A 16,727-nucleotide genomic window follows, 5' to 3' on the forward strand; every position below is an offset into this window, starting at 1 on the left:
TTTCAAAATTTTTTGCAAAATAGGAATAGTAGCACTTTTGTTTGTACTAGTATAGTGCCCGTGCTAACGCCACGGTAACATTTATAGCTATTCAATTTGCCACGCTTCAAAGTGGAAATAAGTATCAAGAATATATGCTATGGTAATGCATAGGGAACACAGGAATAAGGGAAAAGAGGTAAAGACAACTAACAAATATATTATGGCAGGCATGAAATAAGCATATGTCTAGTAAAATTGACTTAAATCTCTTCAAAGACGAAAAAAACATGTCTTGGCATAGGAAAAAATATTTGTTGTACCTGAAACTTTCTAACTCTCCATATCGAATGATTTCTATTCATGAAACAAAGGTTTTTGACAGGTAGCACAAGTTAGCATTACCTACCTACACAAATTATGAGGCTATTCAATACAGTTGGCTAATTCTGCATTATGATCATATAGGCAACCTATTTGAATGGATCAGTTCCTTGGGCTAAATAGCCATTGTCCCTGTCCTCCTAGGTGATTCGGTGATACTCTGTAAAACACAGATGAATGGATATTAGTACAGCTGAGAATAAACAATGGGAAAAAATGTTGCGAGTTCGCTGATTTTTTTTATATACCAAAGAAAAAAAATGTTGTGAGAGCTTGCTACTGTGTAGCTAAGCTTTGAACTGATACTCCTGCTTGTGGTAGTCTGATTGGCAAAGAAACTCTTAGAAACAACTTATTTGAGAAAATAAGACCATAGCACGGAATATGAAGATCAAGTAGAAATTTGTTGTTTAAAACATAGATCACTTTCACGCTGAAATTTGTTATTTAAAACATAGATCACTTTCACTCTGAAAAATATAATATTTATGAACAGACCGAACTTGTTTGATGACCATAGTACTAAAAGAGTTGATACCGACTATTAGCAACTTTATGTATGCTGATGATATTCATTAATGTAGACTCTATAAACAAAGAAAGATCACAGGTGCTTGAAAAAACTGAAACTAAGACCTCATTACGACAATAGTAGAGCAAACCTTCCAAGTGGTTTCCTCGTGTCTGCAAGAAACACAAAATATCAAATTTTGTCTGTAGTCATGCAACCAAATTAATTGTCAAGAGGAGTTCAGGTAATAATATAAACATTTTACGCAGTATGTGTTATCCAATACAAATTCAATGTTAGCAATGCGGAACAAAAGAACATGACTCCCATTCTGTAGTCAACGTTAGTAAAAATAATCAATACAAGATCAACTCATTTTGCACAACAACCAGAATATATAATGATGGTTATTCCAATCTGCATCTTCAGGCCAATAAGATGCAAATTTAAACAATCGAATGTGATATCTGGGTTATATCAAGATATAGTCATATAGAAACAACTTATTCACTTGAGTTGAAAATCAAACCCCATGGCCACATAACAAAACTAAGTTTTACGGCCAGTCAATTCTTGTATACAGAGGTAAAAGAGGTAAAGACAACTAACAAATATATTATGGCAGGCATTACATCTAAGAAAAATCAATGTCAAACACCACAGCTGTCGCAATTGTTTTCTATGGCTAAAACTCATAATACTTGCTGCTCGGCTGGACTTGCTTGCACAACTAAACTTTTTGTTTCTTAAAAAAATATCTTCATTGATCTGAACCCTTTTTGTGACTTACCATGTCTAAGAAATTTTTTAAGGTATTGGGAGCGACTTTTTCCCTTTTATATTCAGTAATACCACAACCCTTAAGAAATATTTAGGTACTGATGCTTTCATCTCAAGTCATATTGTGACGTTAATTTGAGTTATGTTCATCTCAGAAAATATGAATCGAATACAAAGATAGGAAATACAAATGTACTGAGGCAAGGCAAACACACAGATTGGAGAACATAGAGACAGGAGAAGCATCTGATCCATGTAATCAACTAATCAAGGAAACAAATGTATATGAACTCACGAGAACAAGAGATGGGAATTTGAAAGGATCCGAAAGGAGGGGAAATAACTAACCACTCGAGCTATACAAAGGAGCACCACGTATCCGGAGTAGCCGCCGCCGCCGCCGCCGATTGAGATTTTATAGCCATCATCAGCACTGCGCATCTGCAACCCCTCGCTGCCACCATCGGCTATCATTATTCTGTTGCCGGCAGCACGGTGATTATCAGAGCCGCCACCACCGATCCAAGGACCACCACCAGCCATCGGCACTGTGCCCCATACCTGATCCAACCAACGAAACAATGGATGGATTCATGGATCAGTGTTGGTGGATGTTGGAACTGATGGGTAAAAGATCAAGACATAAGAGGAAGAAGAGGGATTTCAGCCTAGAAGATGCAGATGACTTTGAAGAAGGGATGTGTCGTTGTGCACAGATGCTTCCGCTGCTTCCTCTCTGTTGCATCCGGGTGCCATGTCGCAGGCGCGGGTGTCCTAGGGTCGCCCACGAGTGCGCGGTACTCCACGGCAGCCGCATAGAAGCAGGTCTCCTCCTCGTCCTCCGCGTCAATCTCCTCGTCACACGGTTTTTTTACAATCGTCACACAGATTGAGTGACGCAACACCGGCTGCAGGGGTTGGCAGATCCAAGCCATGCCGACCTCTTGGCCGGCCAGCTGCTCTGGCTAGCGATGGAAGGGATGGGCAGTGTCACCAAGACGCTGCTCGGCCATTGTGGTTGCGGCCAGGCACAAGCGGCCGTCGGGCAGCGGGAGGGCGGCACCGCCTGGGCTTTGCGAGACAAGACCAGATCGAGTGTCGTTTCTTTTTTTTTTTATTCTGCGTTCACAGCTTTCGAACTCTGCTCGTGTGGGGAGCGATCGAAGCCGCGCGGTGTGGTGTGATGAGGCCTAGGGCACGTGCGGGGTGGATGTGTTAGAAGCCTGGCTTCCCACATCGAATCGTGACTATTGGATTTGGATTAGATGTACCATTAGCCTTTGATTTTAATGAAGATGGATTTCTCTATGTACTTTTCTGGGTACACAATGGTTAGAGGCTCTAAGCGGGGGACGTTTTACTAGGTGGACTAAGTATAATTTGAGTATTCTATTATAGTAGAGATTTGACAAATATTGTCCGATCATGGACTAACTAGGCTCAAAAGATCCGTCTCGCAAATTACAGGTAAATTGTGTTATAAGTTATTTATTTTATCTATATTTAGTGCTCTATGTATGTGCCATAAGATTCGATGTGATGGGGAATCTGAGAAATTTTGTAAAAAAATTTTGGAAACTAAACAAGTCTTAAAGCTACCATCTACCAAACATGTCTAATTATTCAAAATACAAAGTTACATGCGAGCAACAACATTAAGCAATACCTCGTCCGTTCCTTTGATCTTGTAGAAATCAACAAATGCAAGGTCTGGAGACTAATCTATATTTGAGTTTTGACATTGGCAAGACAAATATACTTCCCCTCATTTGTTTAGGCTAACCTATATATATTTATTTTTCGTTTATTCTCTATTTCTTCTCTTCTCTACATCTAAAAGGACTCCCTGCGATCTCAAATTTTGATCCTTACTTACTCATGTGTTTGCATCCGATATATACGAATCATACTCTACTCGTAGCTCACACATCCGTATCCTACACAGTTTTGATACGAAGATCGGATCCACATGACCGTGTCCGATACGACAGAGATCATACGTTCACATCTGATTACTGAGCTCATGCACATGTCCGATTACTGAGGGTTCAGTTCAGATTTTTTTAAGGTGCAACAAATGGGGATATGTCTATTAATAAAACGGGAAGTAACCAAACTTTACACAAGGCTAAAAAGGTCGGCGGATTCAAGAAATAATAAAAAAAAAGGATTAACCAGAACAAAGAGGTTAAACAAGATTGTTTAACCATTGAACAACAGAAGTAACTTTTTTTTTGCACATACTAGGAACACTGCAAATTCTGACTTGAAGAACCTCTTGGCATAAACCAAATTATAATCAATATACTCCACAAGAAACGTCGTGAAAATTGATATCTTCCGACTTCCGTGCCCTGTAACAACGGTGCGAGCGTATTACACGAATGACGCCACCTCGGTTTTATCCAAGTACGCGCCAGTGACGCCTCCCTTGGGTGCCATCGCCATCATGAGAGCTCCCCGTGCACCCTGCTCGACTGGGAGATCCCCAGCATGGAAGTTCATGTCCGTCTGGACATAGCCTGGATGCACGCAGTTGATGCATAGTGATGGGTGCTCCTTCGCAAGGATCCGGGAATAGGCATTCATGAGAGCCTTGGACACTTTGTATGCAGTGAATTCCTTGGGCCACCCTCGAGGCTCCAGTTGGCCATCCTTGAAGTCCTTGAGGAACAATTCTGACAACTCGTCCAGCCTCTGTTCAGACAAGCTGTCGATATTGTTGAGTTCCTCCTTCAGTTCATCTCCACTGAAAAACTGAGAAGGATGGAATTGTCATTGGTTTGCACAATTGAAGTGTTCTGAACTATTTTTTGTTTGCATATACAAATATTATTGCACTTGATGAGTCTATTTTGAAGGATGACATGTAAGATAGCTATACGCTGGCCATTTACCCTGAGTAGTCCATAGTAGGATGATATGTTAACAATCCTTCCATGGGATGAGGACTGCAGAAGAGGAAGCAATGCTTTTGTGACAGCTTTGATCCCATGGTAGTTGGTCCTCAAGCATTTCTCTGCTTCATCGTAAGCTTCTGTGATGTGCTTATTCATTGTTTCGATCCTCTCCACGGGATCGTCCATGCCTGCGAGCTGTTTTGCACAGCAAAATATATTTGTATCTGTTATACTGCTAGACCTTTTTTTTTTACTAATAATAAAATGCTAGTACTCTCTTTAAGTGAAACACCCTTGTATGCTGAGTAGTTACTGGTCACCATAAAACTAACCTTTTGACGAAAAATTTCTGGGTCATCGACGCTCCACCTCGTTCCAGTAATTCCTGCATTGTTAACCTGCAAAAGTATAAAACAATCGACAACCACCAGTAAATAAAGGATGTCCTCGAAAAAAAAAGAATGTTGAAGTCAGGACACGAATTCTAAACTACTGAAAAACCACTCACATCTTTTTTAAAAAAAAATAAAAAAACTACTAACATCTTCATCACACTAGTACAAGTATGAACTACAGATATATTGCAGTATTGAAGAGTGGAAATCATACGTCCATACCAATATATCCAGCTTGCCAAACTTCTCCTTGATAAAATCAGCTAAGCGTGCAGCGCTCATCGGGTCGCTGACCTCCAGCTGATGAAATACGACGTTGGATAGCCCAAGTGTGCTGACTGCTTCGGCGCCCCTCTTCTCATCCCTTGCTGTCAATACTACAGTGACTCCATTGGAAGCCAGTTGCTTGCATATTTCGAGCCCAATTCCTCTGTTCCCTCCTGTAACCACAGCGACCCTGGTAACAAAGAAGAAAATGGCATTAATATCACAAATTTCCTGTCAAAAATTACATATGATACTCGAGAAGAGAATTTTTTTTTTGAGGGAAATCGAGAAGAGAATATCATGACAGAGATAACTCTGATTGGAAGGTATCATAAAACTCTAGTTTGTTCTTATGAATTAGGCATTGCTTATATTAGTACTACTGCAGCACTGCTGCCAAAGAGATTTGATGCTCACTCCTCAGATTGGTTGCCTGTGCTTCCTTCCATATATGCAACTGAAAGCTAATTCTTGCGCAAGATGGTGTAAAAGGTCGCGTGTGTAGAGAGGAGAGAGGAGAGAGGAGACACTGAGTTGGGCACTGAGATCCACTCCACATTTATACAGCCGGGCGCCGGAGGTTTTCGTGCTTGGTGATACTTTTCTTGGTGAGGTCACCCCTCTCGTCACTACAGGGAGGGGACGACACGCATTCGTCACACGACTGACGACTCACACCAAGGGCGAGCCCAGCTAAACTAACGAGCTAGTAGAAGCCTGACTCGGCTGGGCTCGGCTCGTTTGTCACCTCGAGCTGGCGAGCCAACGACGACATATGAAAACAATCCCCCAAACCTGAAGGTCGTACAATAATAGACCTCCAGTAATGAAATTGAACCATAAACAAGCATAAATCGAATGGTAATAGTCTGTGTATCCCTAAATCCGATCCTAATCGAGCTAACAGTCAAATCCAGCTATCCAAGCATACGATAAATCAATGGAATCCCCCTGAAACAGAACGCAAAACAAACAGAAAAAAAAATCGAATCGACTTCCATGCACGGCGAGGTCGTGCCGTCGGGCTTCTCACCTTAGTCGCCGGGGTCTTCAGCGACAGCCTTGGCTCTGCGCTCGGCAGCTCCGGCATGGGCGCAGGCACAGCAGGCAGCAGTCAAGCACTCGAGCTGAGTGGCCGACTGCCCCGCGCGCACTGCGTGTTGGAACATGGGAGGCGGCGGATGGGGCAATGTGCTTGTGTGAGAGGTAGAGATGGGGAACCGGGGATGGATGATGAAGAGTCGAAGACCGGAGAGAAAAAGACAAGATGGTGTGATTTTAAAATTAGACTTTGAAAAAAATGTATGATAAAATAAAGTGATCTTTTAATTTAATAAGTTTTCAGAATGAAAGAACTCTCATCAATTTTGTGTGAATAGATTTCAATTGGTCATGTCTAGGGAAAGTGTTGCAGTAAAAGTCTTCGAACTAAGAAATGATTGCGGCAAGAGGACCTATTACTTACATTTTGTTTAATACAGTGGTTGACATATTGCCTACAGAACATATCCGAGAGGTCGTTTCACATTTGGTAGATAAGGAAACATTTGGTAGATAAGGAACTCTTAGTCATCCAATATATTGATGATATTGTCATCTTTATGAATAATAATCTGGAGAGTGCAAAAAACATAAAGTTTTTGCTTTATGCTTTTGAGCAACTATCGGGACTCAAGATTAATTTTCATAAAGGTAAATTGTTTTGCTACGGAGCAACCAAAGCGAATCAAGTAGATTATGTACAAATTTTCAGGTGTGATTTAGGCTCGTTCCCGTTTAGGTATCTGGGTATTTTTTGCATCACAGAAAGCTCATGAATAAGGATTGGAAGCATGTTGAAGAACATTTTCAAAAGAAGTTAAATTGTTGGAGAATTAAAATGTTATTAGTAGGAGGGAGGCTTGTTATTCTTAACTCTATTTTAAGCAGTCTTCTTATGTTCATGCTTTCCTTTTTTATGTACCTAAGGGGTTTTGAAGAAGTCTATGTTAGGTCTCTTTTTTTGGCAAAGCGACGAATATAAGAAGAAATATAGATTGACTAAATAGGAGATAGTTTATACACCTAAAGATCAAAAGGGGGGTTGTGATTCTTAAATTTAGATGTTCAAAATAAATGTCTCCTAAGTAAATGACTTTTTAAGTTGCTAAATGGAGATGAGATTTGGCAACAATTACTTAGGAATAAATATCTAAAGAATAAGACCCTAACACTCAACACATGCCTCAAGACTCTTAATTTTGGGCCGGTCTCATGAAGGTCAAAGGTGAGTTTCTCTCGTTAGACAAGTTTGAGCTAGGTAATGGTTCTCAAGTACGATTATGGGAGGATGCATGGATAAGAACATGGCCTTCAAAATCGCTTTTTCCAGCATTGTATAATATTGTTAGAAAAAAAGGTGCATATGTAAGAATGGTGTTGTCTAGGACACTGTTAAATGTGGCTTTGAGGAGATTCCTGGTAGGTGTTAATTTACAAGCATAGAACGAGGTGGTTGCTATGGTTGCAGATGTACAATTGACAAACTAGATAAATTGCTTTGTGTGGAGGCTACATCAGAATGGATTGCTTACACTTAAATCCATATACAGAGCCTTAGAATCTGAAGCTGTACCTTGTAATACATTGATTTGGAAACTGAAACTACCCTAAAAATTAAGGTTTTCTTGTGGTATTTGTATAAAGAAGTAATCTTAACAAAATAAAATTTAGTGAGACAACAATGGCAAGGAGATATGAAGTGTTTTTGTTTCTCTGAGGAGTCCATATAACATCTACTCTTTGATTGTCATTTTGCTAAATTTGTGTGTGAGTGATTCATATTTCCTTTAATCTAACAGCTCCAACTAGTGTACACAATATGTTCTCAGACTAGTTGAACAGGATCAACAGGAAATTAAAATCTAAGATTTTTGTGGGTGGAGTGCTTTTTATTGGGTTATATGGTTTATCCGGAATGATATTGTTTTTGACAAGGTCACAACACTATCCTATTTGCAGACTATCTTTAGGGGGATTTACTGGACTGAGGATTGCCATTTGATAAAAACGGACTACAAGAAAATTGAAAGAACTATGATGGAAGTATTTGCAAGAAACGGTTATTCACCAATAGGTTTGCGTTCTAGATGTTGCTTTAGAAAACTTTACCTTCTTTATTTTTAACTCAAAACTTTGGTTTTGAGACTGCACAAATATTTGTGTTTGTGTTTTTCTTATTAACAGCTATATGCATTAATTAATATAGAAGTGTTAAGATATTTTAATATATTCTCTTTTTTAAAAAAGTTAGTGACAAGATAAAATCGGGACGGTTTTTGTTCCCGTTCGTTTCAAGGGGCAACGGTGCTATGGAATCATTTCTATTGAATTGCATGCACCGACCAGTTTAATCCAAAAGCTTAAGCTAATAGAAAGAGATGGACAATTCACTTATATTCCAACACTCCCCCTCACGTGGAGGCTCCCTCAGGCCTTAGACGTGGAATAGAAGCGAGCAGCAATTATATTTTATTTTAATGCGCTAACCAGGATTTGAACTCGAGACCTCTGACTTTGATATCATATTGAGTTGCATGCACCGACCAGTTCAACCCAAAAGCTTAAGCTAATAGAGAAAGGTGGACAATTCACTTATATTCCAACAATTTCTACCGAGTTTGCTTGCATATAATTTATATAAGTTTCGATAGTCTGAATTGATGACTCATGAAGAAATACTGAGTAACCGAATAAGGCCTAAAGAAAATATAACTCTGCCTGTGGCTTGATGCCTTGCTCGTGTTCTTCTGTAAGAGAGCACAGCTCAGGTGTCCTTGTGTAAGAGAGCACAGCTCACAAGTGGGTCCCAATAGTAAGTGTCTTTTTAAAAAAATTTGGAGGCTTTGATTTAGAGGGTTTTTGCTAGAGCAATTACAAAATAAAAAGGGCCAATAAAAACAGGGTGAAGCACCCAAGTTAAGAATGGAGGCGGCCTTGATTTGGGGCTACCGCTGGAGTTGCTCTTAGAGGGCAGAGTATTTATTGGCCCTACTACATTCATTCCCTATTTTTCGAAAGGCCATGACATATTGGTCGGGTGTAAAGGTTAATTCACTTGATGAATAAAATTACCATGTATGGCATAGTTTTATAAATCTCATGAATTCATCAAACATCATAGGTTAATAGTAACCTGTATGTCGAAGCTGGTAGTGTAGTTTCAATCTAGTTTGGTTTGTGCCACACGCTCCAGTATGGACTCCGTTTAAGGCTTCAGCTACCTAATTCCCTATGCGGGTCTAGCTTTTTGAGTGAAAATGGACCCAAACATCACATGACTAAATAGAAAGCTCGAACAATTTTTTTGCCAAAGTAATCTTACTCTTTTATAAAGCAAAACCCCATTGACAATTTATCTCAATATGTAAGCTATCCAACTACGCAATATACATACAATTAAAATCCAGTAAGAAAAATCCCACTATCTATTTATCTCGACATGCAAGCTGTCCAACTAGGCAATACATTATCGCATAGAATTAAAATCCACTAGCACATGTAACTGTAATGTCCACGTCAACAAGACATATAAACATTTTTTTGTTCACATAATCATACAACACAATCCATTAATCCACAATTCCCGCAACAACGCGCGTGGTATGCTTCTAGTTGTATTAAAAGCAATTTCCTAAATAAATATCACATTAATTGGAGATCAAGTCATATTTCTCCAACCTTATAAGAAAAAGTTTTCAATTACATTTTGCAGCATAAGAGTGCAATGATGTATAAAACTATGTCTTCATTGTAAATGTCGAACACTTGTATGGTGATTCTGTTACAAAGTTGTCTTACACATTCATTTCGTTCAATTATCTCTATTGGTACAAGAATAGGTTGATAGACTAGTAGTATATATTGCAATAACTTTGTTCTATGGAAAACCGTGCATTTGAAAGAAACATGAGAGGCACATCCTTTGGCCGATCACCAATATAAGAGTTACACGAAGGAAGCAACCTCTGTGCAGTCCAAGTATGCTCCGGTCATGCCTCCCTTGGGTAGGAGAGCCAGAATCAGCGCTCCTCTCGCGCCCTCCTCAACCGTGAGAACTCCAGTGTGGAAGTTCATGTCTGTGTCGACATAGCCCGGATGCACACAATTTATGCATAGTGTTGGGTGCTTCTTTGCAATGATTCTCGAATAGGCATTGCCGAGAGCCTTGGACACTTTATATGCAGGGTACCCTCCTTCAACTGGCCACCCATGGGGTTCCAGTTGGCCATTCTTGAAGTCCTTGAGGAACAATTCTGACAGCTCATCTAATCTCTCTTCAGATAGGTTATCGATGTTGTTGAGCTCCTTTTTAAGTTCCTCACCACTGAAAAACTGAAGCCATATAGAAGGATTAGTAGTTCTTTTAAAAGCAATGTGGTCCAACTATTAAATCGAGTTCAAGGCATTACCCTGAGTAGCCCAACAATAGATGTTACATTTACAACTCTTCCATGGGATGAGAACTCTAGGAGAGGAAGAAGTGCTTCAGTGACAATTTTGGTGCCGTGGTAGTTTGTTCTCAAGACCTCCTCTGCTTGGTCGTAAGGGTCTGTGGTGTACCTCCTGATCCTTTCTAGCCTTTCCTGAGCATTCATGCTTGCAAGCTATTTCCATGCAGGGAAAATTGGTAGTCTCTTTCATTGTAGGAGGTATCAAGAAGATAAATATACAAACGTTCTCTAAGAAACATGTATAAATAACTGAAAGTAAAGTTGAATTGCTTATGTAATTACAAACTAACCTCTAACTTAAAAGCATCTGGATCACTGATTTCTGTTATGGACCCAACAACTGCTGCATTGTTGACCTGAAAATAATCAAAGCAGCAACTACCAATAATTCATGATCAAATCCGAGTCAACATCCTTCACATGTAGTGTAGTGACGTTGGAAAGGGAAATTGTTAAGAAACTAAGGCATTACCAATATATCCAGTTTGCCAAATTTCTCCCGGATAAAATCAGCGAGACGTGCAGTGCTTGAGAGATCTCCAACCACCAGTTGATGAAACAGGATGTTGGATAGCCCCTGCGCTACAAGATTTTTGACCGCTTCTGCACCCCTTTTCTCGTCTCTCGCTGTCAATACCACAGTGACTCCTTTGGAAGCAAGTTGCCTGCATATTTCTAATCCAATTCCTCTATTCCCTCCTGTAACAACGGCAACCCTAAAAGAAAAAAAAAGATATATATGCTCAATTCTTTAGGATTCACATCAAAAGACAAAAGATCTATTAATAATTTTATCATACATACTTTTGAATTGGAATATAAATTGCTTATACAACTATTTTCTAAATGAGAGCATATATTTAAGAAGAAAACAGAGATGCCGAAATGCTCACTCTTGTTCATATTGCCCGCATACGTTTCCTTCCATGTATGATGAAGAGCTTATATTGTGCGAGTCGATGTGTTTCTTCTAAAGCAATGCTAGACCAAGTTGTGAATGTATTGATGCGCCACCAGCACCAGGACTTAGCTAAATATATATATAGTGTAAGACCTAGAGTAGTAGTGTTCTTGCCTGTGGGCTCATGTCTAGGTGGCGTCCCCTCCCGTCATGCCGATAATTTTACCTAGGTGCATCACCCGTCCCGGTTTACAAAACACGTGCGCCGGTTTTCCAAACACGGGCGATGACTCGAAAGTATACTAATGAAATGCTACACTCCTATAAGTCCAAAACGCCGTGCGGTGACGAAAATCATACGGCCGGCACGACACCGGAGCAGCAAACCTTTGATATCCAAAAATGTGACAACGTGAAAATCGGCCTCTACTAATAAGTTTCTGACAGCGACAAGATATTGGTGCAGCAAATTCAAAAGCAGACAATTTCTTCCACGCCATCGATGAGCTCTTTACGGTGAGTTTGTGCACGGTCAAAACCTTTTGGCCGCACAAAATTCAATCAGTTGAGAGTTTAATTAGGATCAAGTGTGCTGAGCTTCTCCCTCCCCCGCAACCGCCGGTGACTGTCCGGTCCTGGTGTCCACCTCTGTGCGCCGGCGGCCTCCGGTCCTGGCGTTGCTTCTACCAGTGACCTGCATTAGTCCCAAAAAATTTTGCAAAATAAATACTATAGTATTTTTGTTTGTATTTAATAAATATTGTTCAATCATAGACTACCTAGGATCAAAAGGTTTATCTCGTAAATTACAGATAAACTGTACAATTAATTATTATTTTTATCTATATTTAATGCTCTATGCATGCGTTGCAAGATTCATTGCGACGTGGAATCTGAATTTTTTTACAAAAATTTTTTAGAACTAAACAAGGCCCAATAATAAGCCAAATGTTTGATTACAAGAGTCAAACTATATAATATAATAGTAGTCTCTTGTTTGTCTATAAGAAACCATTTTATTGTTAGTTTTACTCATACTCCATATTCTCTTTCCTAATCCTCCTCACATATGCATTTGTGTCTAGCTTGTGCTTGTATGAGAGTCATGTTCCCCTATCTCTCCTCCCTTCTCTCCTCCATGTCAATACTTGCTTGGCTATAAATTAATTATTGTACCTGCTCTTAAGGACCGGCGGTGTAAGGTCACTCAATACTGTAAGCGCATCTTCAGGGATCCCAACACCTCTACATCCGCTACACCAGAATATAGCGGACCTTTTTGTTTCAAAAAAAGAAACACAAGTAATACATACTTAGACAACAAACCCTAGTAGATAAATGTATGTAATATAAACTTAGACAACAAACACTAGGTAGATAAATGTATCACAAGTTCTTATATATGAAACAACTTTGACTAATCTATTAATATTATTATAGTTGAACTTGGCTAGACATCGAAACCAACTGACACGGCTGAAAGGTCTTTGGTTGGTTTTGATAATTGAGTGACAACTTAGGTGGACTAATAGTGTTTATGTGAGATACATAGGAGATTAGTCCACAGGTGATTATGTGATGATGGAGGAGCTCATTGCATATGAGACATGACTTGGAGTCATGTGACCAAGGTGGAGAAGATCGAGATGAGGCTTGGCTTGATGGACCGGTTGCAAGAGTGAAGGACAAGTCGGAGGCTTTGTAGCGAGGGACCGCGTGTGACGGTGAAGCTTGAGCAAGACTTGGCGCCGATGGACCGAGGCAACGGTGAAGAGCAAGTGAGGTCAAGATCGATGAACCAATACGGTCACGTGATGATATGAAGTGGATCATATCATTTTGTGATTGGTTGGTGCATGTGTTGCATCAACAATGGAGGAGATGGAATTGAAAGCGCAAGGCAAAGGTATAACCTAGGGCATTTCCATTTCACCGGTCATAGGTGTGTAGAGAAGTTTATGACCGGATTTAGGATAGATGTCCGTACTATCAAGAGGGGCAAACTTGTTTGCATATCGGTCATCTAGTGCCACTTGAGCGATCTAACTTTGCATGCGTGTTAGGATCGAGTGACGTGGCAAGTTGAGAGGCTAACTCCTTTGGGAAAATATTTATGAAAATGCTAACACACATGCACATGGTGGTGTACACTTGGTGGTGTTGGCACATTTGCAAAGGAGGTGGAGTTCCTAGGGTTGAGAGGGGTGTGGGTTCCTCTCTCCCTCCCGTCGAGCTTGCGAGGCGGGATTCGGCGCTTTTGAGAAAATTAAGTGTATATTTTCTATTGCGCCGGTGGGAATTTTGGAGAAGTCGCGGGAGTGTTTCTCTCACCGGACGCTGGTGTTGGTAGCACCGGACGCTCGTCCAGAGCGTCCGGTGTGGGTCAGTGGCGCAGGTGTGCACCGGACGCACCGGAGTGAGTCCGGTGCTTAGCGTCCGGTGTGCGGGTGGTTTGGCGACCCTCTCTGCGCATGAGTCCGGTGAGCACCGGACGCTAAGGGTGCGTCCGGTGGCTCGCGTCCGGTGACCGTGCAAGTTTGCGTTGCTCTCTGCGCACGAGTCCGGTGTGCACCGGACGCGTCCGGTGTGACGCAGTAGAGCGTCCGGTGGTGCTGTGCAGGCGCGCGTGCGCAGTAGCCGTTGGCGGCAACGGTCGAGTTCAAACGGCTAGTGACACGTGGCTGACGCCTGAGCACCGGACGCTGGGGGTTGAGCGTCCGGTGGCTCCCTGTGAGCGTCCGGTGCCCTCGTGTTTTGCCCAGTGAAGGGGCAACGGCTAGTTTAGCCCTTGGGGCTAGTGGTGGCCAGCCTTGGCTGGTGCTGAGCACCCTTGGGACTTAGTGTCCATGCTTGGGGAGTGCTCGGAAAGCCTCTAACTCACTTTGTGCTTGTAAGAGTGCGAATCAATAGCGAGTGAGTGATTCTAGTGCGTTGCATTGAGAGATTGCATCGAGTGGCACTAGGTGTTCGTGTTGCAAGCCGGTGGTGCTTGTTACTCTTGGAGGTTACCACCTCCTAGACGGCTTGGTGGCTTGTGACTCCGTCGAAGCACGCAAGGAGATTGTGCGGTGCTCCGGAGAAGAGATTGTGAGGGGTACGGTGCTCACCCCGCTGGGATCGCGAAGAGCAACTCTATTGGATCGTGCGTGTCATTGAGCTACCTCACTTGTGGGTAGGTTCTTATGGTGTCCTAGTGGGGACGAGGTTCATGTAACACCTCTTAGCCGCCGAACCACCAAGTGTTGGTCGACACAACGGGGACGTAGCTTGGTCGCAACCAAGTGAACCTCGGGAGAAAATCATCATGTCAACATTGTTCTTCTCGTTGGTTTGCAAGTCCCTAAGATAAGCTTGTTCTTACATTCATATACTTGTGCTTGTGTAGTTGCTCTTGTAATTAGTTAGCTTGTGTAGCTTGCTAGTTATTACCTTCTTGCTTGTGTAGCTAGAAGTAGTTCCCTTTCGTGACTAATTTGGTTTGTGTAACCTTGTTAGTCACATTGCTTAGTTTGTGTAGCTAAGTAATTTGTGCTCTCTAATTTGGCATTGGTTGCCTTGTTATTGAGCTTGCTAGTGAGCTTAGGCTTTGTGCGCTTTGCCTCACTAGTTTGTGTAGGAGCTCCCCGGTTTGCAAAGTAATAGTTGCATAGGTTTGTGTGACCTTGCTCCTAGAATTGATTAGGTGAGCTCTTGCTAAGGTAGCACCTTGTTTGCTTGTTTATGATCTTTTCAAGGTGCTAGAGAACTTAGATAGAGGGATGTAGTCTTGGCTAGACCGATAATTTTAATTTTGCATTTGTTTCGGTTAGCCGGCGTGTTAAAGTTTTAGAAAGGACTATTCACCCCCCTCTAGTCCGCCATCTCGACCCTTCAACGGCTCCATAGTTTAGGCCCAGATCCTCAATCACACCACCATCGTCTTGTATCGCCCTTACTGTGTGTCTGACGAATCCCATAATTTGTATGGCCTTTTTCTCCTCCGCATGCCCTCCACCACGCAGGACCGATCCACAGAACACGAAGAGAGACACAACACTCCACTTGCAGCTGAAGTCATTGGTGACCATGGTGCCATCAAGGAATCGAATTCATTCTTAGCTTGTACGGTCTTCACGTCTTCATGAACACATCATCATCTACCATCTTGTTAGTCTCTCTCACTGACGAGCAGACCCCACTTGTCAGCCTCATGACCTTCTTTCTCTCACAGTAGCTTTTCTCTTGCTTTGGGGCTCACCGTCGGCCGAGAAGGAAAGGGCGAGGCCACGGCGGAGCTCGCGCCCACGCTTGTGCGGCCGCGGCACATCCTGCACATGCCCGTGAGGCCGCGCGCCATCCACGAGCGTCATCCTTGCTCCCATGGCTTCCTTCATGGGCTTCTCCGCCATCTTCACTCCTCTACCGAGCATAGAGCTATAGAAGGCCCAGCAGCAGACACCGATGGTCTGGATGCCACCACAACGACGCCTCAGGAGCGGAACAACACTCATAGTCATGGAGATCAAGCCGGGTCAGCCCGCACGACAGAGCGGTGCGCCCGCTTGTCCTGTCCTCCGACGCCCTCCGCGCTCACCCTACACCCTTCGGCATCCTCTGCGTTGTGCTCTCCCTGCGTCCACCACTTGCCTGCTCGCTGCTGACGAAGACGACGACCAAACTGTTCATATAATGAGGAAAAGAAGGGAAAGATTGAACCGGTACAAAGATAACATAAACAGTGTTAGGTGGATAATTTTCGCGAAAGAGTGAAATGCACTACAAGTCCCTAAAGTTGGCTGCATGTGTCATATAGGTTGTTGTTTTAAAATGGCACTTTTGGATCCCTAAAGTTAGTTTGGGTCTCGTTCAGGTCCAACAGGCGCTTACCCGACCTATTAGCTGATGTTACATGCTAACTCAGCGCTTACCTGGACCTAACTATAGGATCCACATGTTTGCCACAAGCTTATTTTTTTTTAAAAAAATCATATTTTCTTCATTTGACGTCGTTAGAATGGTAAAAAATAATGACATAAAGTTTAGCAGCATATTAATTATGTCCTACAATATGTTATCTTAGAAAAAACATATCTCTCATGTATGGTGACGGATAAAGATACTTTGTACACAAAAGTTGTA

General features: G+C 41.9%; 2 protein-coding genes across 2 annotated transcripts; both read right to left on the reverse strand.

Annotated features, from left to right (window-relative positions):
- LOC8078893 (salutaridine reductase) lies at window positions 3,800–5,769 on the reverse strand. The gene is made up of 5 exons (XM_002454530.2): window positions 5,634–5,769; window positions 5,172–5,406; window positions 4,887–4,952; window positions 4,552–4,749; window positions 3,800–4,411 (listed from the first exon to the last, which is right to left on the reverse strand). The coding sequence occupies exons 1-5, from the start codon at window positions 5,663–5,665 to the stop codon at window positions 4,031–4,033; spliced, it is 912 nt and encodes a 303-aa protein (XP_002454575.1). The 5' UTR covers window positions 5,666–5,769; the 3' UTR covers window positions 3,800–4,030.
- Window positions 9,897–11,698, reverse strand: LOC8078894 (salutaridine reductase). The gene is made up of 5 exons (XM_002454531.2): window positions 11,602–11,698; window positions 11,181–11,424; window positions 10,999–11,064; window positions 10,667–10,861; window positions 9,897–10,589 (listed from the first exon to the last, which is right to left on the reverse strand). Exons 1-5 carry the CDS (start codon window positions 11,634–11,636, stop codon window positions 10,203–10,205), a joined length of 927 nt encoding a protein of 308 aa, XP_002454576.1. The 5' UTR covers window positions 11,637–11,698; the 3' UTR covers window positions 9,897–10,202.

The sequence above is a fragment of the Sorghum bicolor genome, chromosome 4, assembly GCF_000003195.3.
Source record: "Sorghum bicolor cultivar BTx623 chromosome 4, Sorghum_bicolor_NCBIv3, whole genome shotgun sequence".
Lineage (NCBI taxonomy): Eukaryota > Viridiplantae > Streptophyta > Magnoliopsida > Poales > Poaceae > Sorghum > Sorghum bicolor.